This window comes from Bombina bombina, chromosome 2 (genome assembly GCF_027579735.1).
Source record: "Bombina bombina isolate aBomBom1 chromosome 2, aBomBom1.pri, whole genome shotgun sequence".
Taxonomy (NCBI): Eukaryota; Metazoa; Chordata; class Amphibia; order Anura; family Bombinatoridae; genus Bombina; species Bombina bombina.
Window position 1 is genome coordinate 1,330,168,966 of NC_069500.1, and position 26,451 is coordinate 1,330,195,416.

The 26,451-nt window shown below is 40.6% G+C and overlaps 1 protein-coding gene across 1 annotated transcript in view; it reads right to left on the reverse strand.

Annotated features, from left to right (window-relative positions):
* Positions 1-26,451, reverse strand: part of ADD1 (adducin 1) — a 648,507-nt gene that overhangs the window by 439,751 nt on the left and 182,305 nt on the right. The window contains exon 9 of the mRNA XM_053700307.1: positions 17,371-17,544. Coding sequence (XP_053556282.1) covers positions 17,371-17,544 — 174 coding nt within the window. The remainder of the gene's footprint in view (positions 1-17,370; positions 17,545-26,451) is intronic.

Sequence of the window (26,451 nt, forward strand, 5' to 3'; positions counted from 1 at the left end):
CAGCCAATTCTGATATACCAAGTCTCTTCAGAAAATAAAAATGGCTGCACATACCTTAATGCTGCTTGAAACATGAAACCGGTCTCCACCCTGAAGATGTCTCATGGTTACCTCTTGTGGGAACCAGCATGGATCTTAGTTACAACTGCTAAGATCATCAACCTCAGGGCAGAAATCTTCTTTCATATCCCCCTTAAGAAAATAGTACTCACCGGTACCATTTAAAATAAAAAAATTCTTGATTGAATATACTAAAACTAACACCTCACTTTACCATGTCTTCCTAGTATAACACAGGCAAAGAGAATGACTGGTGGTGGAGGGGAAGGGAGGAGCTATATATATATATATATATATATACAGCTATGCTGTGGTGCTCTTTGCCACTTCCTGTTAGCAGGAGGATAATATCCCACAAGTAAGGATGAAATCCGTGGACTCGTCTTATCTTGTAGAAGAAATACACTGTTCGTATGTATAATAAATAATTGATTATTTCTATTAATGGTATGCTCTTGGATATAAATTTATTTTGAACAAGAAACAATTTTTTTTTCTTTGTGCTTCAGCTGAGATATACATTTCACCATCTGATAAATATGTCAATACTTTTCGAAAGGAATGTAATATTGTCTTGTTGGAAATCTAAAACCACTCAGAGTATTTTCAAATTCTGTAACTTTATCCATCATCCCATACTCTGATTGGAATCTTAGGGCCTTTTTCTATAAACGTCTGGAAACTATTAAAAGATTTCCATTAGAGGTTCAAATCCAAATAATATATCCATTAAAGAAAGCAGAATTGGTTCGTGAGTGAAATCAACTCAATAGATTTCCCTCCATCTGGAACAGGTTTTGTTAGAGAGGTACATCTATTCAAATCTTATCTCTTATCTTATCAAACAGATGAGACAAACTGGAGGGAGTTTTTTTTTCTGGTTTCTTTTACTGTTTGGATGAATTCTATTTAGTTTACTAACTCAAATATTAATCACTCTGAAAAAGAGCAAAGACAATGTGTTTGTAGTTTGAAGTTTTTGGTTATGTTAGATAACAGAAAAATTTGACATTTTAAGAGAAATGTTTTCTTTCTTCTTTTGATCATTTATTGCAGTGGAAGAATCGTAACCACTATACTGTAAAATCATTTATGTATTTGTGGATTTCATATTTTATTTTATTGAGACAAAATTACTGTGCAAAATTGAATCATGAAAGTTTATTTCGACTTTTAAGACCCTGTAAAGAATGCAAATTACATTTAAAAATGTCTATTGGTTTATAATTAATCTTGAACAAACACTTATGAAAGAATGGAGTAGCAAAATCCTAACTTATTGTAATTCCGCCCATCGTGGGCGTAACCCACTAATCACCCGATGCGGCTTAAAGTATATCAAAATGAAGCCGTCAGGAGCAGTATGTAGTGATAAACATAAGTAATATCAAAATAAAGATCCCCCCATCACCCTCAGGCATAGGGAAACAGCGGCTGCTAGTCTAGGCAACAAAAAGACGTTAAGAGCCAGTGTGCTGTACAGGCAGTATCTACCGAGTAACACAGATCTCTCAACCCCCCAGGTGACTGCTAACTTCAGTGACCATAGGGAGAGAAGCCTGCCCTGAGTATAACGTTGCTCTCACATTATAGCAGAATAATCTATGTCGGCTGTAAGTCATACTATTGGAAGCCGAAGGAATCAAAAACAGGCTCAGGCGAATAAAATTAACCCTCCCTGTTAGCTGCAAATAGCCAACCAAAGGGACACGGACATGTACTAAACATGCATAACGCTTGAGAGTTAGACAGACAACCTCCCAGTCGGCTGCCATTATTTAAATTAATAAGCCTACGGGAGCAGAGACATTCACCCTTCAGGTATCAGTCTCATGTTGTCAGTATCATGTGGACTGTTACAGAAACTATCTTTATTATACTGAACCGGTATAACCGCCCTGTCTACTAAATTTAGCATAGTAAGACGCCGGGAGTAGAGATAGAAACATCCTGAAAAAATTAACCTCTTGTCAGCTGGCCACTGAAGGCCACTGGAGAAAGAGAATAACCCTCCCTGTCAGTCTTTAATAAAAAAATGTAGGCTGAAGAAAACAGGTACACATATTGTGCAATGCATAAATCAGAACCTCCCCTATGGCCAATGTTAGATATATAAGCCGATGGGAGCAGGGAGTATGGCCAGATTATAAAAGCCACTCCACACGTTCTAGCCCCTTTCCTAGAACCGTTACCCAAGAATAGATAAATATATGTAGTGCCAAATATTTCTGTGTATCTACTCCAGAAAACAGAGCACTGGGTCACATAATATTTTGCATATATATACCAGCACTTCTAGATCAAAGTTTCTAGAATGTCTGGTTCAGTCTGTACCGTATGTACATACTCATAACCCAGCAGAAATAAAAAACAGTCCATCTGATTCTGTCTTCTTAAGAATAAAAGAACTGTCTTACCTTTATGCTGAGTCTTTACAGTGTCAAGAGGTGCTTTTTCATATCCTCCTGAGGTCCTGTGAAGTAGAAAAAAGTCTTAGTTAAGTGTTTCTAAGACTTTGTACAGAAATGCAGCACCCTTCTGGGAGGCAGAGTGGAGACAAAAATCCACCAGTTCCCACAGTCTAAAAGGCTACTTGAAGCTGCTCTGTAAGAAAATAGTACACATCGGCACCATTTAAAACAAAAAATTCTTGATTGAGGAATCTAAACCAACACCTCACTTTACCTCTTCCTATCACTAACACAGGCAAAGAGAATGACTGGATTGGGAGGGAAGGGGAGGAGCTATATATACAGCTATGCTGCTCTTTGCCACTTCCTGTCAGCAGGAGGATAAATCCCACAAGTAAGGATGAAAATCGTGGACTTGTCATATCTTTGTAAAAGAAACATCTTTATAAAGACAGGAAAAAAGGAAACCCTGTCCTCTCCCATTAATGTGAAAAATCTCATAGCACTGCCTAGAACAGGAACAACTTCCACAGAAGAATCCTAGTATCTATAAAGTTTATTAGATTCTTAGGGTTGACAACATGCGTATAAGAGTCGCCCCAAATTAGCCAAAACCTCCTTACCATACACGAAGGTGTTCAAGCTTAAATCTGAAGGATACTCTTCAGCATCAGATGAAGGAATTATACTGTACAAATCTGATATATAACCCTCAGAAGCTACTAGCTACTGCACCGCATTAGACCAAAGAGGGAAGCAATATTGTATAGAAGAAATGAAACTGAAACCTTACTATCTGACTATATAAATATCCTCTTGCACTTTCCCTGAAGAAAAAGAAAGGCAGATAAAGTTTTGGATATTGCAAGAATACCTGAGCTGCAAAATCTGCAGGAGAATACACTCCTCTAGGAGATTGAGAGGAACCACAGGGCACTGCATGTGACACCATGAAGGCTTGGGACATTTAAGGAGAAAGCTGTGGCATTGCCTAACCCTGGGAGACATTCGGCTCAAATTTAATTTTAAGTCTTAAAATTAGTTACTTTGACTTCTGATACTATTCTGAATCCCAGAGGAGAACAAACCATGTCCCAATAGGAACAAGCTGTTTCACAATCATGAACAATACATAGGATCTTAGGCTGGATTAGTCAAAATGCCTAAATAGAATTATTACCACTAAACTTAAGTGGCAATAAAGAGATTATATATATATATATATATATATATATATATATATATATATATATATATATATATATATATATATATATATATATATATATATATATATATATATATATATATATCCTACTAGGGCAAAATGTACAGTACACTGAAGGAATTCAATGAACGTTTTTGCTTCAGAAAAACATACAATAACATATATAAATCCTTCTAGCAATACACAGGATACAATGAACGTGTCCCCAGCAAAACCTATACGCAATATAGCAAACAATATCCACTATCGTGAGCAATTATCAGCGGCAAGGAAGCTTCAAGACTTAATGTCTCTAAAAATGCAGAGGCATACCAATAAAAGAAAAACTCCAAGTCGGAGAAAAAGGGGCGTGTTCACATGATCGGCTCATGAAGAGCCTAAAATGGCATTTATCTGGCGCAGGGAAAAGAAGGGGGCGGGAACCCAAGCTGGCACAGAGAAAAAACATAATTTATGTAAGAACTTACCTGATAAATTCATTTCTTTCATATTGGCAAGAGTCCATGAGCTAGTGACGTATGGGATATACATTCCTACCAGGAGGGGCAAAGTTTCCCAAACCTCAAAATGCCTATAAATACACCCCTCACCACACCCACAATTCAGTTTAACGAATAGCCAAGAAGTGGGGTGATAAGAAAGGAGCGAAATCATCAAACAAGGAATTGGAATAATTGTGCTTTATACAAAAAAATCATAACCACCACAAAAAGGGTGGGTCTCATGGACTCTTGCCAATATGAAAGAAATTAATTTATCAGGTAAGTTCTTACATAAATTATGTTTTCTTTCATGTAATTGGCAAGAGTCCGTGAGCTAGCAGATACCCAAGATGTGGAACTTCCACGCAAGAGTCACTAGAGAGGGAGGGATAAAATAAAGACAGCCAATTCAGCTGAAAAAATAATCCCCAACCCAAATCAAAAAATTGAAATTATAAGCAGAAGAATCAAACTGAAACAGCTGCCTGAAGTACTTTTCTACCAAAAACTGCTTCAGAAGAAGAGAACACATCAAAATGGTAGAATTTAGTAAAAGTATGCAAAGAAGACCAAGTTGCTGCTTTGCAAATCTGATCAACAGAAGCTTCATTCCTAAAAGCCCAGGAAGTAGAAACTGACCTAGTAGAATGAGCCGTAATCCTTTGAGGCGGGGATTTACCCGACTCCACATAAGCATGATGAATCAAAGACTTTAACCAAGACGCCAAAGAAATGGCAGAAGCCTTCTGACCTTTCCTGGAACCAGAAAAGATAACAAATAGACTAGAAGTCTTTCTGAAATCTTTAGTAGCTTCAACATAATATTTCAAAGCTCTTACTACATCCAAAGAATGTAAAGATCTCTCCAGAGAATTCTTAGGATTAGGACACAATGAAGGAACCACAATTTCTCTACTAATGTTGTTAGAATTCACAACTTTAGGTAAAAATTGAAATGAAGTCCGCAACACCGCCTTATCCTGATGAAAAATTAGAAAAGGAAATTCACAAGAAAAAGCAGATAACTCAGAAACTCTTCTAGCAGAAGAGATGGCCAAAAGGAACAAAACTTTTCAAGAAAGTAATTTAATATCCAGAGAATGCATAGGTTCAAACGGAGGAGCCTGTAAAGCCCTCAGAACTAAATTAAGACTCCAAGGAGGAGAGATTGACTTAATGACAGGCTTGATACGAACCAAAGCCTGTACAAAACAATGAAAATCAGGATGATTAGCAATCTTTCTGTGAAAAAGAACAGAAAGAGCAGAGATTTGTCCTTTCAAGGAACTTGCAGACAAACCGTTATCCAAACCATCCTGAAGAAACTGTAAAATTCTAGGAATTCTAAAAGAACGCCAAGAGAATTTATGAGAAGAACACCAAGAAATGTAAGTCTTCCAGACTCGGTAATAAATCTTTCTAGACACAGATTTACGAGCCTGTAACATAGTATAAATCACTGAGTCAGAGAAACCTCTATGACTAAGTATCAAGCGTTCAATCTCCATACCTTCAAATTTAATGATTTGAGATCCTGATGGAAAAATGGGCCTTGAGATAGAAGGTCTGGCCTTAACGGAAGTGTCCAAGGTTGGCAACTGGCCATCCGAACGAGATCCGCATACCAAAACCTGTGTGGCCATGCTGGAGCCACCAGCAGTACAAACGAACGCTCCATTAGGATTTTGGAAATCACTCTTGGAAGAAGAACTAGAGGCGGAAAGATATAAGCAGGTTGATAATTCCAAGGAAGTGACAACACGTCCACAGCTTCCGTCTGAGGATCCCTGGATCTGGACAGATACCTGGGAAGTTTCTTGTTTACATGAGAAGCCATCAGATCTATTTCTGGAAGTCCCCAGATTTGAACAATCTGAAGAAATACCTCTGGGTGAAGGGACCATTCGCCCGGATGTAACGTCTGGCAACTGAGATAATCCGCTTCCCAATTGTCTATACCTGGGATGTGAACCGCAGAAATTAGACAGGAGCTGGATTCCACCCATACAAGTATCCAAGATACTTCTTTCATAGCCTGAGGACTGTGAGTCCCACCTTGATGATTGACATACGCCACGGTTGTGACATTGTCTGTCTGAAAACAAATAAACGATTCTCTCTTCAGAAGAGGCCAGAACTGAAGAGCTCTGAAAATCGCACGGAGCTCCAAAATGTTGATTGGTAATCTCGCCTCCTGAGATACCCAAACCCCCTGCGCTGTCAGAGATCCCCATACAGCTCCCCAACCTGAGAGACTCGCATCTGTTGAGATCACAGTCCAGGTTGGACGAACAAAAGAGGCCCCTTGAATTAAACGATGGTGATCCAAACACCAAGTCAGAGAAGATCGAACATTGGGATTTAAGGATATTAATTGTGATATTTTTGTATAATCCCTGCACCATTGGTTCAGCATACAAAGCTGGAGAGGTCTCATGTGAAAACGAGCAAAAGGGATCGCGTCCGATGCAGCAGTCATGAGACCTAGAATTTCCATGCACAAAGCTACCTAAGGGAATGATTGAGACTGAAGGTTTCGACAAGCTGAAACTAATTTCAGACGTCTCTTTTCTGTTAGAGACAAAGTCATGGACACTGAATCTATTTGGAAACCCAAAAAGGTTACCCTTGTCTGAGGAATCAAGGAACTCTTTGGTAAATTGATCCTCCAACCATGTCTTTGAAGAAACACCACAAGTTGATTCGTATGAGATTCTGCAGAATGTGAAGACTGAGCAAGTACCAAGATATCGTCCAAATAAGGAAATACCGCAATAGCCTGTTCTCTGATTACAGAGAGAAGGGCACCGAGAACCTTTGAAAAGATCCTTGGAGCTGTTGCTAGGCCAAACGGAAGAGCAACAAACTGGTAATGCTTGTCTAGAAAAGAGAATCTCAGGAACTGATAGTGATCTGGATGAATTGGAATATGAAGATATGCATCCTGTAAGTCTATTGTAGACATATAATGCCTTTGCTGAACAAAAGGCAGAATAGTCCTTATAGTCACCATTTTGAATGTTGGTATCCTTACATAACTATTCAATATTTTTAAATCCAGAACTGGCACAATGAACAGATTTGAGTAAAACCCCAGACCCTGTTCCAGAACTGGAACTGGCACAATTACCCCAGCCGACTGCAGGTCTGAAACACATTTCAGAAACGCCTGAGCCTTTATTGGGTTTACTGGAATGCGTGATAGAAAAAATCTTCTCACAGGTGGCCTTACCTTGAAACCTATTCTCTACCCTTGTGAAACAATGTTCTGAATCCAAAGACTTTGAATCGAACTGATCCAAACATCTTTGAAAAATCGTAACCTGCCCCCTACCAGCTGTGCTGGAATGAGGGCCGCACCTTCATGCGGATTTGGGGGCTGGTTTTGACTTCCTAAAAGGCTTGGATTTATTCCAGACTGGAGAAGGTTTCCAAACGGAAACTGTTCCTTTAGGGGAAGGGTCAGGCTTCTGTTCCTTATTCTGACGAAAGGAACGAAAATAATTAGCAGCCCTATATTTACCTTTAGATTTTTTTTCCTGAGGCAAAATGGCTCTCTTCCCCCCAGTAACCGTTGAAATTATTGAATCTGAGAACCAAATAGTTTATTACCTTGGAAAGAAAGAGAAAGCAACGTTGACTTAGACGTCATATCTGCATTCCAAGACTTAAGCCATAAAGCTCTTCTAGCTAAAATAGCTAAAGACATATACCTGACATCAATCCTAATGATATCAAAAATGGCATCACAAACAAAATTATTAGCATGTTGAAGAAGTTTAACAATGCTATAAGCATTATGGTCTGACACTTGTTGCTCTAAAGCCTCCAACCAGAAGGTGGAAGCTGCAGCAACATCAGCCAAAGAAATAGCAGGTCTAAGAAGATTACCTGAACATAAATAAGCCTTCCTTAGAAAGGCTTAAAGCTTTCTATCTAAAGGATCCTTAAAAGAAGTACTATCTGCCGTAGGAATAGTAGTACGTTTAGCAAGAGTAGAGATAGCCCCATCAACTTTGGGGATTTTTTTCCCAAAATGCTAATCTATCAGATGGCAAAGGGTACAATTTCTTAAACCTTGGTGAAGGAGTAAATGAAGTACCCAGACTATTCCATTCCCTAGAAATTACTTCTGAAATAGCATCAGGAACTGGAAAAACTTCTGGAATAACTACATGAGGTTTAAAAACTGAATTTAAACGCTTATTAGTTTTAATATCAAGAGGACTAGACTCCTCCATATCTAATGCAATCAACACTTCTTTAAGTAAAGAACGAATAAACTCCATCTTAAACAAATATGAAGATTTATCAGTGTCAATATCTGAGGCAGAATCTTCTGAACCAGATAGATCCTCATCAGAAATAGATACTGTAAGTCAGAATGATGGCGGTCATTTAAAAATTCATCTGAAATATGAGAAGTTTTAAGACCTTTTACGTTTACTAGAAGGAGGAATAACAGACAGAGCCTTCCGAATAGAATTAGAAACAAATTATTTTACATTAACAGGAACATCCTGAACATTAGATGTTGAAGGAACAACAACAGGTAATGGATTATTACAAATGGAAATACTATCTGCGTTAGAAAGTTTATCATGACAACTAACACAAACTACAGCCGGAGGAACAGTTACCAAAAGTTTTCAACAAATGCACTTAGCTTTGGTAGAACCAACATCAGGCAGCGTCTTTCCAGAAGTAGATTCTGATCCAGGATCAGGAAGTGACATCTTGCAATATGTAATAGAAAAAACAACATATAAAGCAAAATTATCAAATTCCTTAAATGACAGTTTCAGGAATGGGAAAAAAATGCAAAACCAAACAAGCCTCTAGCAACCAGAAGCAACAAAAAAGTGAGACTGAAATAATGAAAAAAAACTGGCGCCAAGTATGACGCCCACATTTTTTGGCGCTAAGAATGACGCCCACATTTTTTTGGCGCCAAAAACGTCTGCAACACACATGCGTCCAAAAATGACGCAACCACGTGAAAGGACAAAATGTTTGCGCCAAAAAAGTCTTTCGCCAAAAATGACGCAATAAATTGTAGCATTTTCTGCACCTGCGAGCCTAACAGCACGCAATTTAGAAAAAAAAGTCAATTGAAAATTTTTAAGGTAAGAAAAATATTTATTCGTATGCATTTTCCCAAAAAATTAAACTGACAGTCTGAAAAAAAGGAATACTGATTATCCTGAATCATGGCAAATATAAGTTTAAAACATATATTTAGAACTTTATATGTAAAGTGCCCAACCATAGCTTAGAGTGTCATGAATAAAATAAGACTTACTTACCCTTAGACACTCATCTACATATAGTAGATAGCCAAACCAGTACTGAAACGAGAATCAGTAGAGGTAATTGTATATAAGAGTATGTCGTTGATCTGAAAAGGGAGGTAGGAGAAGAAATCTCTACGACCGATAACCGAGAACCTATGAAATAGATCCCCTAGAGGAAGACCATGGTATTCAAATAGGCAATACTCTTTTCACATCCCTCTGACATTCACTGCACTCAGAGGAAAACCGGGCTTCAGCCTGCTGCGAAGCGCATATCAACATAGAAATCTAGCACAAACTTACTTCACCACCTCCATGGGAGGCAAAGTTTGTAAAACTGAATTGTGGGTGTGGTGAGGGGTGTATTTATAGGCATTTTGAGGTTTGGGAAACTTTGCCCCTCCTGGTAGGAATGTATATCCCATACGTCACTAGCTCATGGACTCTTGCCAATTACATGAAAGAAAGCGTGCCTAACAGATAGACACAAAACAAACGAGTCAAAAAAGCCTTCATGCCGCCAAACACTGTCTGCGCTATGAAGCTTCAACTCGCACAAAAACCATGAAGAGTTGAAAAATAAAGTTAAACTGAGAAGCGCTGCGCTTCTCTAGAGGAACACTCAGCCCCTTAGGAAGAACGCCACTAACAAATCTCTAAATAAAAATAAAGGGTAAACAATAGAACTCTGAGCCCTCAATTGGAGAGTTAATCCTTCCATGTTGTGAAGAGAATTAACTCCTAAGTCTCCAAGGATATATTGTCCCTTAACTGCAGAGGATCCTCAACCCTTTCAGTGCCAGCCTCCTAGCCCCAGAAGACAAAAAAAGGCACTTACCTGCATTTCAGTCGCCCGGCAGTCAGACGACCTCACAAAGTATGAGAGAAAGACAGAGTAAACTTACTCAGGTTTGCTATACCAGGGCAGCAACCTGTTAGGAAAATGCAGCAAAGCCCACTTTACAAGTTCCTAACTACTTTAAAGCCACCAGAGCCCTGCTGAAGAGACTAACGTGGAATACAGCTATACCCAAACTGTGAAGGAAGGCCAGAGCAATCTTGCCCAGACTTAAAAAAAAAAATCTTGATAGAAGAATCTTTATCAGGACACCTAATTACTTCACTTCCTCCTTCCACTAGAGGCAAAGAGAATGACTGTGGGTTATGGGTAAGGGAAGTGACATATATAGCAACTTTGCTGTGGTGCTCTTCCCACTAGTAATTGATGATTCCGTAGACTCACCATATCTTTGGAAAGAAACAACAAAAACTATTACCTCTGTACTATCTTTCTGGTGGCACTACATATACAAAACTATTAAAATTATATAAAAAACAGAATTTATGTTTACCTGATAAATTACTTTCTCCAACGGTGTGTCCGGTCCACGGCGTCATCCTTACTTGTGGGATATTCTCTTCCCCAACAGGAAATGGCAAAGAGCCCAGCAAAGCTGGTCACATGATCCCTCCTAGGCTCCGCCTACCCCAGTCATTCGACCGACGTAAAGGAGGAATATTTGCATAGGAGAAACCATATGATACCGTGGTGACTGTAGTTAAAGAAAATAAATTATCAGACCTGATTAAGAAACCAGGGCGGGCCGTGGACCGGACACACCGTTGGAGAAAGTAATTTATCAGGTAAACATAAATTCTGTTTTCTCCAACATAGGTGTGTCCGGTCCACGGCGTCATCCTTACTTGTGGGAACCAATACCAAAGCTTTAGGACACGGATGAAGGGAGGGAGCAAATCAGGTCACCTAAATGGAAGGCACCACGGCTTGCAAAACCTTTCTCCCAAAAATAGCCTCAGAAGAAGCAAAAGTATCAAACTTGTAAAATTTGGTAAAAGTGTGCAGTGAAGACCAAGTCGCTGCCCGACATATCTGATCAACAGAAGCCTCGTTCTTGAAGGCCCATGTGGAAGCCACAGCCCTAGTGGAATGAGCTGTGATTCTTTCAGGAGGCTGCCGTCCGGCAGTCTCATAAGCCAATCTGATGATGCTTTTAATCCAAAAAGAGAGAGAGGTAGAAGTTGCTTTTTGACCTCTCCTTTTACCAGAGTAAACAACAAACAAGGAAGATGTTTGTCTAAAATCCTTTGTAGCATCTAAATAGAATTTTAGAGCGCGAACAACATCCAAATTGTGCAACAAACGTTCCTTCTTTGAAACTGGATTCGGACACAAAGAAGGCACGACTATCTCCTGGTTAATGTTTTTGTTAGAAACAACTTTCGGAAGAAAACCAGGTTTAGTACGTAAAACCACCTTATCTGCATGGAACACCAGATAAGGAGGAGAACACTGCAGAGCAGATAATTCTGAAACTCTTCTAGCAGAAGAAATTGCAACCAAAAACAAAACTTTCCAAGATAATAACTTAAAGGGACAGTATACTGTAAAATGGTTTTTCCCTTAATGTGTTTACAATTGCTTTTTTTACCAACTGCAGAGTAAAAAATGTATGAAAATTAGCTTTTTAAGGTTTATTTCTGTATATTAAAGCTCTGATTTTGTGTTTTGAAGCCACAGCCTAATAAAATAGGTTGAGCTTGTAGGTATAATCAGATCTCATTACTGTATCACATTGTGCACATATACCTGCTTCTTTAGCTTATATCTGTCCTTAAAACAATCACCAGTACTTTGAGAGAACAATGGAAAATCAACATTTTATTACCTTATCTCTGCTTTATCACACTGGGAGTGTAATTTCTTCTGCTGGCTGTGTTTACAAAGCTTATCTATAGCTGGTACGCGCGGCCACAAACTTTCAGAATAGGTGGGGATACCACATGCTAAATTAACAATTTCAAATGCCAATATAAGGGTAAAGGAGCTACTTGTAAACAATTTAATACACTCCAGCAGGTAAAGTGGATCATTGGGAACAAATTAAAGGGGAGAAAATTTTTGAGTAAACTGTCCCTTTAATATCAACGGAATGTAAGGGTTCAAACGGAACCCCCTGAAGAACTGAAAGAACTAAGTTGAGACTCCAAGGAGGAGTCAAAGGTTTGTAAACAGGCTTGATTCTAACCAGAGCCTGAACAAAGGCTTGAACATCTGGCACAGCTGCCAACTTTTTGTGAAGTAACACAGACAAGGCAGAAATCTGTCCCTTCAAGGAACTTGCAGATAATCCTTTCTCCAATCCTTCTTGAAGAAAGGATAGAATCTTAGGAATTTTTACCTTGTCCCAAGGGAATCCTTTAGATTCACACCAACAGATATATTTTTTCCATATTTTGTGGTAAATTTTTCTAGTTACAGGCTTTCTGGCCTGAACAAGAGTATCAATAACAGAATCTGAGAACCCTCGCTTTGATAAGATCAAGCGTTCAATCTCCAAGCAGTCAGTTGGAGTGAGACCAGATTCGGATGTTCGAACGGACCTTGAACAAGAAGGTCTCGTCTCAAAGGTAGCTTCCATGGTGGAGCCGATGACATATTCACCAGATCTGCATACCAAGTCCTGCGTGGCCACGCAGGAGCTATCAAGATCACCGATGCCCTCTCCTGATTGATCCTGGCTACCAGCCTGGGGATGAGAGGAAACGGCGGGAATACATAAGCTAGTTTGAAGGTCCAAGGTGCTACTAGTGCATCTACTAGAGTCGCCTTGGGATCCCTGGATCTGGACCCGTAGCAAGGAACCTTGAAGTTCTGACGAGAGGCCATCAGATCCATGTCTGGAATGCCCCACAGTTGAGTAATTTGGGCAAAGATTTCCGGATGGAGTTCCCACTCCCCCGGATGTAATGTCTGACGACTCAGAAAATCCGCTTCCCAATTTTCCACTCCTGGGATGTGGATTGCAGACAGGTGTGAGTCTCCGCCCATTGAATGATTTTGGTCACTTCTTCCATCGCCAGGGAACTCCTTGTTCCCCCCTGATGGTTGATGTACGCAACAGTCGTCATGTTGTCTGATTGAAACTGTATGAACTTGGCCTTTGCTAGCTGAGGCCAAGCCTTGAGAGCATTGAGTATCGCTCTCAGTTCCAGAATATTTATCGGTAGAAGAGATTCTTCCCGAGACCAAAGACCCTGAGCTTTCAGGGGTCCCCAGACCGCGCCCCAGCCCATCAGACTGGCGTCGGCCGTGACAATGACCCACTCTGGCCTGCGGAAGTTCATCCCTTGTGACAGGTTGTCCAGGGACAGCCACCAACGGAGTGAATCTCTGGTCCTCTGATTTACTTGTATCGTCGGAGACAAGTCTGTATAGTCCCCATTCCACTGACTGAGCATGCACAGTTGTAATGGTCTTAGATGAATGCGCGCAAAAGGAACTATGTCCATTGCCGCTACCATCAAACCTATTACTTCCATGCACTGCGCTATGGAAGGAAGAGGAACGGAATGAAGTATTTGACAAGAGTTTAGAAGTTTTGTTTTTCTGGCCTCTGTCAGAAAAATCCTCATTTCTAAGGAGTCTATTATTGTTCCCAAGAAGGGAACCCTTGTTGACGGAGATAGAGAACTCTTTTCCACGTTCACTTTCCATCCGTGAGATCTGAGAAAGGCCAGGACTATGTCCGTGTGAGCCTTTGCTTGAGGAAGGGACGACGCTTGAATCAGAATGTCGTCCAAGTAAGGTACTACTGCAATGCCCCTTGGTCTTAGCACCGCTAGAAGGGACCCTAGTACCTTTGCTTGAATTCCAGAAGATAACCTTGGGAGACTATTTCTAGTGCCCAAGGATCCAGAACATCTCTTGCCCAAGCCTGAGCGAAGAGAGAGAGTCTGCCCCCCACCAGATCCGGTCCCGGATCGGGGGCCAACATTTCATGCTGTCTTGGTAGCAGTGGCAGGTTTCTTGGCCTGCTTTCCCTTGTTCCAGCCTTGCATTGGTCTCCAGGCTGGCTTGGCTTGAGAAGTATTACCCTCTTGCTTAGAGGACGTAGCACTTGGGGCTGGTCCGTTTCTACGAAAGGGACGAAAATTAGGTTTATTTTTGGCCTTGAAAGACCTATCCTGAGGAAGGGCGTGGCCCTTACCCCCAGTGATATCAGAGATAATCTCTTTCAAGTCAGGGCCAAACAGCGTTTTCCCCTTGAAAGGAATGTTAAGCAATTTGTTCTTGGAAGACGCATCCGCTGACCAAGATTTCAACCAAAGCGCTCTGCGCGCCACAATAGCAAACCCAGAATTTTTCGCCGCTAACCTAGCCAATTGCAAAGTGGCGTCTAGGGTGAAAGAATTAGCCAATTTGAGAGCACGGATTCTGTCCATAATCTCCTCATAAGGAGGAGAATCACTAGTGATCGCCTTTTCTAGCTCATCGAACCAGAAACACGCGGCTGTAGTGACAGGGACAATGCATGAAATTGGTTGTAGAAGGTAACCTTGCTGAACAAATATCTTTTTAAGCAAACCTTCTAATTTTTTATCCATAGGATCTTTGAAAGCACAACTATCTTCTATGGGTATAGTTGTGCGTTTGTTTAAAGTAGAAACCGCCCCCTCGACCTTGGGGACTGTCTGCCATAAGTCCTTTCTGGGGTCGACCATAGGAAACAATTTTTTAAATATGGGGGGAGGGACGAAAGGTATACCGGGCCTTTCCCATTCTTTATTTACAATGTCCGCCACCCGCTTGGGTATAGGAAAAGCTTCTGGGGGCCCCGGGACCTCTAGGAACTTGTCCATTTTACATAGTTTCTCTGGGATGATCAAATTCTCACAATCATCCAGAGTGGATAACACCTCCTTAAGCAGAGCGCGGAGATGTTCCAACTTAAATTTAAATGTAATCACATCAGGTTCAGCTTGTTGAGAAATTTTCCCTGAATCTGAAATTTCTCCCTCAGACAAAACCTCCCTGGCCCCCTCAGACTGGTGTAGGGGCCCTTCAGAAACAATATCATCAGCGTCCTCATGCTCTTCAGTATTATCTAAAACAGAGCAGTCGCGCTTACGCTGATAAGTGGGCATTTTGGCTAAAATGTTTTTGATAGAATTATCCATTACAGCCGTTAATTGTTGCATAGTAAGGAGTATTGGCGCGCTAGATGTACTAGGGGCCTCCTGAGTGGGCAAGACTGGTGTAGACGAAGGAGGGGATGATGCAGTACCATGCTTACTCCCCTCACTTGAGGAATCATCTTGGGCATCATTTTCTCTAAATTTTGTGTCACATAAATCACATCTATTTAAATGAGAAGGAACCTTGGCTTCCCCACATTCAGAACACAGTCTATCTGGTAGTTCAGACATGTTAAACAGGCATAAACTTGATAACAAAGTACAAAAAACGTTTTAAAATAAAACCGTTACTGTCACTTTAAATTTTAAACTGAACACACTTTATTACTGCAATTGCGAAAAAGTATGAAGGAATTGTTCAAAATTCACCAAAATTTCACCACAGTGTCTTAAAGCCTTAAAAGTATTGCACACCAAATTTGGAAGCTTTAACCCTTAAAATAACGGAACCGGAGCCGTTTTTATCTTTAACCCCTTTACAGTCCCTGGTATCTGCTTTGCTGAGACCCAACCAAGCCCAAAGGGGAATACGATACCAAATGACGCCTTCAGAAAGTCTTTTCTATGTATCAGAGCTCCTCACACATGCGACTGCATGTCATGCTTCTCAAAAACAAGTGCGCAATACCGGCGCGAAAATGAGACTCTGCCTATGATTAGGGAAAGCCCCTAGAGAATAAGGTGTCCAAAACAGTGCCTGCCGATATTATTTTACAAAATACCCAGATTAAAATGATTCCTCAAGGCTAAATATGTTTATATATGAATCTATTTAGCCCAGAAAATGTCTACAGTCTTAAAAAGCCCTTGTGAAGCCCTTATTTATTGTCTGTAAAAAAATGGCTTACCGGATCCCATAGGGAAAATGACAGCTTCCAGCATTACATCGTCTTGTTAGAATGTGTCATACCTCAAGCAGTAAAATTCTGCTCACTGTTCCCTCAACTGAAGTTAATTCCTCTCAACAGTCCTGTGTGGAACAGCCATCGATTTTAGTAACGGTTGCTAAAATCATTTTCCTCTTACAAACAGAAATCTTCATCTCTTTTCTGTTTCAGAGTAAATAGTACATACCAGCACTATTTTAAAATAACAAACTCTTGATTGAATAATAAAAACTACAGTTAAACACTAAAAAACTCTAAGCCATCTCCGTGGAGATGTTGCCTGTACAACGGCAAAGAGAATGACTGGGGTAGGCGGAGCCTAGGAGGGATCATGTGACCAGCTTTGCTGGGCTCTTTGCCATTTTGTGTTGGGGAAGAGAATATCCCACAAGTAAGGATGACGCCGTGGACCGGACACACCTATGTTGGAGAAATACCTTTGTTTGCATGTATAAACTGTAGTATGACAATTAAATATTGCCTAAATGACATTAAATATTGTTGTTTACATTTTGTTCCAATCTCTCTTCAAAAAGCACCACTTCACAGATTTAAACATACAAATATTCCAAAATCCAAACATTTTCTACTCCCAAGCAGTTTGGATAAAGGGTTTTACAACTATATAAAAGTATACCCACAAACAATTTCACAAAAATGGCCTATAATATAAAAATCTTAGGTCACAGACATCCACGAAACATGGCAGGGGATAACCTGATTCTTGCAATAAGAGAGAGACTACTGACTGTTTTGCACACAACATACTACAAACAGAAACATAGCAGATGCCCTTGAAAAATAGATGGGTGCTTATATGAATAGGTGGTGTCTAACGACTTCTGGAAAGTTCCTTCCACAAGTGGATGAGAAATGAAATACCATAAAATCACAAATATGCTAACTGGGGTTAAAAACAAATTAACCTTTTAAAAATATACTCTCTATAATATTGATTGTGCGCAACAATATTTTCTTACAAACATAAGGTCAATTAGAAAAAATTCTTACCAAATTATCCAACATACGCATAAGAGCTTCAAACTCCTGCTCTCCCACTAGCCACTTTGGATGTGATCCACTTCCATCTCCAGCTGGTGACTCAGGTGAACGAGATTTTTTATATTTCTCAGGATCTAAAAATACCAAGTTGTCTGGGCCTCCAGCGCTGGCAAGAGTGCGAACCTAAAAATAAAAATGTTGGTAATCTTTAAATTAAAAAGGTATGTTACATAACTATCCTACAATTCTATAATTATAATACACGCTACATTTCCAAAACGGCTTCCTTGTTTGATGATAGCGACAGTAAGTTGTTGTTACATGTCTAATGTAGATAGAACTTGTTTAAAAACAGGTAGGAGAGGGACATTTCCCAGTGCTTGTTGCCCAGTTGGAGGAATAGATCACAATTAATAAAAAATAAAGAAGTAAAATAGATACAAACTCAACTGTATATGCTTAATCAGTAAAAAATATTGAAACAAACTTCACATAAAATAGAATGTAAAAGATCAATAACAGATGAAAGTAAATATATAAAAATGTCCACATTTAAAATCTCTGTCAATATTAGTCTCACCAATGACCAAAAACGCCAAATATGTAGATAATGTTCAAAAGCAGAATCTGGTTGCTGCTGTTTCACCGATGGTGTCACCGGAGTATGATAGAAGCCAAAAAATCTGAAAAAGAAGCAGAGCGCAACCAGAATCAAGTGCAGTATTTTAGTGAAGAAAACACAGCGCTACAAAAAGTTGCACTTACAATGTTAACGAAACTTTAATTCATCTCAGCAAATACATAAAAATCTGTGAGGTATCCCGCACGTCTCTCTTTTATCGATAGCACCAATCAGTGTATGTTTGAAATGATCAGGCAGCTAGCGTCCATACATCCTGCGTATTTCCACAGCCAAATCGTGGGCACTACAGGTACCTACAATGTCCAAAAGACCTCAAGGCGTTTCATCTGCTAACGTGCAGTCTTTCTCAAGAGGATACGTGTTATGGTTGTTAGTTGCAGTTACTCTCCTTAAATGTCAATACAGCCCTTCTCATTGGTTGCAATCCACAAACTACCTGCACTATTAATTTAGAATGTCCATTTACGTGATCTCCACAGGGAGAGAAAAAAAACACTCAACTATATATGTTTAAAAAAGCTGGCCCATTAATAGAAGAATATATCATGCAATAAGGAGAACATATTATTAAATATGTATTTTGTATGTTTCATATGTGCCCTTATTGCATTATATATTTTTCTTCTATTAATGGGCGGTCTTTTTTAAACATGTATAGTTTAATGCTTTTTTTTCTCTCCCTGTGGAGATCACGAATATGGACATTCTAAATTAATAGTGCAGGTAGTTGTGCAGATTACAGCCAACGAGAAGGGCTGTATTGACATTTAAGGACATTTAAGGAGAGTAACTGCAACTAATAACCATAACACGTATCCTCTTGAGAAAGACTGTGGAAGTACGCAGGACGTATGGACGCTAGCTGCCTGATCATTTCAAACATACGCGGATTGGTGCTATCGATAAAGGAGAGAAGTGCGGATACCTCACAGATTTTTATGTATTTACTGAGATGAATTAAAGTTTTGTTAACATTATAAGTGCAACTTTTTATAGCGCTGTATTCTCTTCACTTAAATACTGCACTTGATTCTGGTTGCGCTCTGCTTCTTTTTCAGATTTTTTGTTCAAAAACAGAATTTATACTTGCAAATAAATTTCTCTTTTGGGATCATGAGAGTCCATAAAAAAGTGTCCATAATGTGGAATATATTTCCTGCCAATAGGAGGAGGTCAAGAACCCTCAAAAGAGCTTTAATCCCTCCCACCTCCTCTCCCCACTCAGTTTAAGTATAGCAGAGGAGAGAGACAGAAAAGGTAGGAAAGACAGAAAGCAGGGTTAAGAGGTGCAAATGAGAACTGTCACCCATAAAGAAGAAGAAAAAAAAAATTGTGCTGGTCCTATGGCCTCATTCTGAAAGAAAGAAATTGAATCTTTAAGTATAAATTCTGTAGATGAGTCCATCTGTGTCCATAACATGTGGGATATAATACCCAAGCCGAGAGTCCATGGGTGGGCCAAAATGATGGCAGTTCTTATTTGCTGGACACTACAGCCTGAAGGACTTTCCTGCCAAAAGCAGCTTCGGAAGAAGCATAGTTATCAAAATAATAGAATTTGTTTAAAAAAAAAAAAAAAAAAAGGTACGGAGAGAAGACAAATTTGTCGCCTTGCAAATCTGTTCCAAGTAGTAAATACAGACATAGTAGTAGTAGTAGTATTTCTGGAGGTGTTTTCCGGCAACCAAGAAAGCATTACAAATAGTCTGCTTCAGCCATGATGTCAACCAAGCCTTTTGACCCTTTCTGGTACCTGAAAAGTGGATAAATAAGCTAGAAGTCTAAAATCTATAGTAACAAACAGCCTCCAAGGCAGCACTCAGACAGTCCTCCTCTGTATCTCAGTGTCACACACAGCGTACTGGTCTTCACGCTGCAATACCTGACACACCCCCTCTCGCTCCGTTCTAGTAAGTAGTAGAAGGCACAAGGACAACAGCAAAGAATTTTTTTTTTTTATATGATAGCAGGTGCCGTAGGGAAAGAGGGAAAGTGTTCCTGTTGCTGGACTAAAATCTATAGTAGCCTGAAGATAAACATTTTAAGGCTCTGACTACATCCAAATTGTGAAGTAGGTGTTCCTTAGAGTTAGAAAGATTTGGGCACAGAAAAGGAACGACAATCTACAGATTAATATTTTCTGAAGTCACTTCATTCAGGAGAAAATCATATTTAGCCCGGAGGACTGCTTTATCCTGATGAAAAATCAAAAGGGATGATCAGAAGGCGGATAATTTAGAAACTCTTCTAAATTATCGTCCAAATAAGGGCAATGATATTCCATGAGTTCTGATCACTGCTAAGATAACCCCTATTACCTTCGTGAAGATACGAGGGGCTGTGGACAGAACGAAGGTATGGGGCACAAATTGGAAATCTTAGAAACTGGAAATTATTCTTAGGAATAGGAATGTGCAGATATGCATCCTTTAATTTATGGATATCATAAATTGACCTACCTGAACTAGAGGCAAAATGGTATGCATTGTATCCATTTTCAAAGAAGGTATACAAACTAATTTGTTCAGAGTCTTTATTGTCCTAAAGAAGGAAAGCACCTACAGTCCTATCCTAGAAATAAAAGAGGTTGGAATAGAAACCCTGACCCTGTTGAGAGTTTGGAACAGTTTGGATCAATACCATGTTCTCTAGGTCTTGAGCATATTGAACAAAGGCAGCTGCCTTTACAGGATCCTTTGGGATGTGAGACACACAAAATAATAATGGGAAATATTGAGAACCCACGAATCCTGAACTGATTGAGACCAGGGGGCCGAATTATCAAGCTCCAAATGAAGCTTGATGCCCCTGTTTCTGCACGAGCCTTCATAAAGACTGCTGCTCCATAACTTGTCCGCCTGCTCTGAGGCGGCGGACATCAATTGGCAGCAATTCTGCAGGGAGCGGCATTGCACAAGCAGTTCACTAGAACTGCTTGTGTAATGATCAATGACGACAGCGTATGTGCGGCGGACATGATACGCTACTTTGTATCATGTCCGCTCGCACATTAATAAATAGGCCCCAAGGCCTTCTGAAATAAAATCAATCTGCCCTCTAGCAGAAGATAGTCTAGACAGGGGGCCGTCCCTTCATGCAGATTTCTGCTTTGAATTGGGGTTTTTCCTCTGTTTGTTTTTAGACCAAGAAGATCCAGGCTTCTGGTTGGATTAAGACTTTTGATATCTAGGGGAGTGAAAGGAACAAAAACATTGTTTGTTTGTACTTCCCTTTAAGAATAACACTCTCTCTTGTAGAAAGAAAGAGTAGACTTAACTATTACCCAAAACAGGTCCTAACTGTCCATAAGTTTACGTAAACAGAAAATTCTTAAGTTCCAGCAACGCTAGAAAAAAACTGAGCATTAAAAAAAACACAAATTATGCTTACCTGATTATTTTATTTCCATCGTGGGGAGGAGAGTCCACAGCTTCATTCATTACTTGTGGGAATTAAGAACCTGGCCACCAGGAGGAGGCAAAAAACACCCCAACCAAACGCTTAAATACCTCCCCCACTCCCCTCATCCCCCGAGTCATTCTGCCAAGGGAACAAGGAACAGTAGGAGAAATATCAGGGTATAAATGGTGCCAGAAGAACAAACTAAATTTAGGTCTGCCCAACGGAGTAATGGGCGGGAGCCGTGGACTCTCCTCCCCACGATGGAAAACAAAGCATAATATATGTTTTTCCATCTAAAGGGGAGGAGAGTCCACGGCTTCATTCATTACTTGTGGGAAACAATACCCAAGGACACTGAATAAAAAAAATGGGAGGGCAAAATAGGCGGACCCTAATCTGAGGGCACCACAGCCTGCAAAACCTCTCTCCCAAAAACTGCTTCCACCGAAGCAAAAACATCAAATTTGTAAAACTTTGTAAAAGTGTGAAAGGAGGACCAGGTAGCTGCCTTACAAATCAGCTCCATAGAGGCCTCATTCTTGAAGGCCCAAGAAGAAGCCACAGCTCTAGTTGAATGAGCCGTGATCCTCTGAGGAGGCTTATGTCCCGCTGTCTAGTAGGCCAAGTGAATCATACTCCACAGCCAAAAAGGACAAAGAAGTTGAAGAGGCTTTCTGCCCCTTGTGCTTTTCTGAATACACCACACAAAAGAGATATAGACTATCTGAAATCCGTCGTAGCTTGAAGATAAAACTTCAAAGCCCGAAACACATAAAAATTATGTAGTAGGGTTAGGACACAAAGAAGAAACAACTATTTCCTGATTGATGTTACGGTTAGACACAACCTTGGGAATAAATCCCAAACCAGTGCGAAGAACAGCCTTATCAGAGTGAAAAACCAAATATGGAGGCAAATATTGCAAGGCCGCCAACTCAGAGACTCCTCGCCGATGCAATAGCCAACAGAAAGAGAACCTACCAGGAAAGAATTTTAAGGTCAATAGTGTGCATAGGTTCGAACGGAACCCTCTGCAACACCTTCAGAACCAGATTCAAGCTCCAGGGAGGAGCGGAGTGTCTAAAAACAGGCCTGATTCTAGACAGAGCCTGAACAAAAGACTGAATATCAGGAAGCTTAGCGAGCCTCTTGAGCAACAAAACAGATAATACGGAAATTTGTCCCTTTAAGGAACTTGCGACAAGCCCCTTCTCCAACCCATCCTGGAGAAAGGACAGATTCCTGGATACCTTAATCTTGTGCCAAGGATATCCATGCTTCTCACACCAGGACAAGTCCTCCACACCTTATGATAGATGCGACGAGTGACCGGCTTCCTGGCCTGAACGAGAGTATCACTCTCTCAGAAAACCCTCTCTTGGCCAAGACTAGGCGTTCAATCTCCAGTCAGCCTCAGATAATCTAGATTTTGATGTTGAAAGGGACCCTTTACCAACAGATCCCTGCGACAGTGTAACCTCCATGGAGGAGAAGATGACATCCCCACCAGATCCGCAAACCACGTCCTCCGCGGCCACGACGGAGCAATCCGAATAGCTGAAGCTTGCTCCTGCTTGATGCGGGCCACTAGGTAGCAGTGGCAACGGTGAAAAAATGTAAGCTAGGTTGAACCCCCAAGGCACCGCTAAGGCATCTATCAGCTCTGCCTGGGGATCCCTGGACCATGACCCGTATTTGGGTAGCTTGTAATTGAGTCTTGAGGCCATGAGATCTATCTCCGGCGTCCCCCACCTGTGACAAATGTCCGCAAACACCTCGGGTGGAGAGACCATTCCCCGGATTGAAGGATTGCCTGCTGAGAAAATCCGCTTCCCAGTAGTCCACACCTGGAATGTGGATTGCAGAGTGAGCAGCTGTGGGACTCTGCCCATTCCAATACCCGAGAAACCTCTATCATCGCTAGGGAACGTCTCGTCCCCCCTGATGGTTGATGTAAGCCACGAGGTAATGTCTGTCTGGAATCTGATGAAGCTGAAAGCATTTAATTAAATCTTTACCTAAAAAAATCTAACAGACGATTAAAGTCTGTTGTATGTCTGCCTTGTTCAGACAATAGAGATTCTGCATTACAAAAACAAGATGATAATTTTAATTCAGACTCTGATTCTGAAACTGGTTTTCAATTTCAAAAAATTGTAGATTGCAGAAAACATGTAGATTTAGTTTCTTCAACTGAGTCGAATGACTCCTATGATTTCTCTGATGAGGAACTTAAAAAAGATGATGATAATTTTTCAGATATTGTTGATTCCTCTTCTTCTGAGGAAAATTCTAAAAAGAAAGAGAAAAATTTCTAGTTCTCCTAAAACTAAACTTTTTGATAACAAATTTATTTACTGATGTACTCCAACACCCTAGATCCTCCCAATAGAGACCATCTAAACGGGTGGCGAAGTTCCTAGATTATTATATCAGGAAACCATTGTCTAAGAAAACAAAATCTACTTTAAAAGCGGAATGTCGCAGACCAGACTTTCCACATAATACACATTTAACTCGTGAAATTGATGTGAATTTATTAAAATTTATTGGTTCCAAAGATTTTAATTTAAGAAAAGGTACTGACCGATACTTTAAAGCATGTCAGGATAAGTTACTTGATGTTCTAGGACCTGTAACTAAACTTTTTGAGATTTCTGAAGAGGCTATTTCTCTAGACTCAGGTAGATCCATACATTCTGAGAGAATGGATTCAGAGAATTGTATATTTATTTGGTGATGCCAATACTTCATTAGCTTCTCAGCGTAGGCGTATTGTTTTAAGACAAATTGATCCAAAAATATCCGACTTCGCCTTAACTGAAATGGGCCCTAAAGCTAATGGGTTACTCTTTGGTGACGCTGGACTGAAACAATTGGGTCATTATGTTAATAATTTTAATTCCTTAAACAAAATTAAAATGAATACTAGAAACAGAATTTATGTTTACCTGATAAATTACTTTCTCCAACGGTGTGTCCGGTCCACGGCGTCATCCTTACTTGTGGGATATTCTCTTCCCCAACAGGAAATGGCAAAGAGCCCAGCAAAGCTGGTCACACGATCCCTCCTAGGCTCCGCCTACCCCAGTCATTCGACCGACGTTAAGGAGGAATACTTGCATAGGAGAAACCATATGATACCGTGGTGACTGTAGTTAAAGAAAATAAATTATCAGACCTGATTAAAAAACCAGGGCGGGCCGTGGACCGGACACACCGTTGGAGAAAGTAATTTATCAGGTAAACATAAATTCTGTTTTCTCCAACATAGGTGTGTCCGGTCCACGGCGTCATCCTTACTTGTGGGAACCAATACCAAAGCTTTAGGACACGGATGAAGGGAGGGAGCAAATCAGGTCACCTAAATGGAAGGCACCACGGCTTGCAAAACCTTTCTCCCAAAAATAGCCTCCGAAGAAGCAAAAGTATCAAACTTGTAAAATTTGGTAAAAGTGTGCAGTGAAGACCAAGTCGCTGCCCTACATATCTGATCAACAGAAGCCTCGTTCTTGAAGGCCCATGTGGAAGCCACAGCCCTAGTGGAATGAGCTGTGATTCTTTCGGGAGGCTGCCGTCCGGCAGTCTCGTAAGCCAATCTGATGATGCTTTTAATCCAAAAAGAGAGAGAGGTAGAAGTTGCTTTTTGACCTCTCCTTTTACCGGAATAAACAACAAACAAGGAAGATGTTTGTCTAAAATCCTTTGTAGCATCTAAATAGAATTTTAGAGCGCGAACAACATCCAAATTGTGCAACAAACGTTCCTTCTTCGAAACTGGTTTCGGACCCAGAGAAGGTACGATAATCTCCTGGTTAATGTTTTTGTTAGAAACAACTTTTGGAAGAAAACCAGGTTTAGTACGTAAAACCACCTTATCTGCATGGAACACCAGATAAGGAGGAGAACACTGCAGAGCAGATAATTCTGAAACTCTTCTAGCAGAAGAAATTGCAACCAAAAACAAAACTTTCCAAGATAATAACTTAATATCAACGGAATGTAAGGGTTCAAACGGAACCCCCTGAAGAACTGAAAGAACTAAGTTGAGACTCCAAGGAGGAGTCAAAGGTTTGTAAACAGGCTTGATTCTAACCAGAGCCTGAACAAAGGCTTGAACATCTGGCACAGCTGCCAGCTTTTTGTGAAGTAACACAGACAAGGCAGAAATCTGTCCCTTCAGGGAACTTGCAGATAATCCTTTTTCCAATCCTTCTTGAAGGAAGGATAGAATCTTAGGAATCTTAACCTTGTCCCAAGGGAATCCTTTAGATTCACACCAACAGATATATTTTTTCCAAATTTTGTGGTAAATCCTTCTAGTTACAGGCTTTCTGGCCTGAACAAGAGTATCGATAACAGAATCTGAGAACCCTCGCTTCGATAAGATCAAGCGTTCAATCTCCAAGCAGTCAGCTGGAGTGAGACCAGATTCGGATGTTCGAACGGACCCTGAACAAGAAGGTCTCGTCTCAAAGGTAGCTTCCATGGTGGAGCCGATGACATTCACCAGATCTGCATACCAAGTCCTGCGTGGCCACGCAGGAGCTATCAAGATCACCGACGCCCTCTCCTGATTGATCCTGGCTACCAGCCTGGGGATGAGAGGAAACGGCGGGAACACATAAGCTAGTTTGAAGGTCCAAGGTGCTACTAGTGCATCCACTAGAGCCGCCTTGGGATCCCTGGATCTGGACCCGTAGCAAGGAACTTTGAAGTTCTGACGAGAGGCCATCAGATCCATGTCTGGAATGCCCCACAGTTGAGTGACTTGGGCAAAGATTTCCGGATGGAGTTCCCACTCCCCCGGATGCAATGTCTGACGACTCAGAAAATCCGCTTCCCAATTTTCCACTCCTGGGATGTGGATAGCAGACAGGTGGCAGGAGTGAGACTCCGCCCATAGAATGATTTTGGTCACTTCTTCCATCGCTAGGGAACTCCTTGTTCCCCCCTGATGGTTGATGTACGCAACAGTTGTCATGTTGTCTGATTGAAACCGTATGAACTTGGCCCTCGCTAGCTGAGGCCAAGCCTTGAGAGCA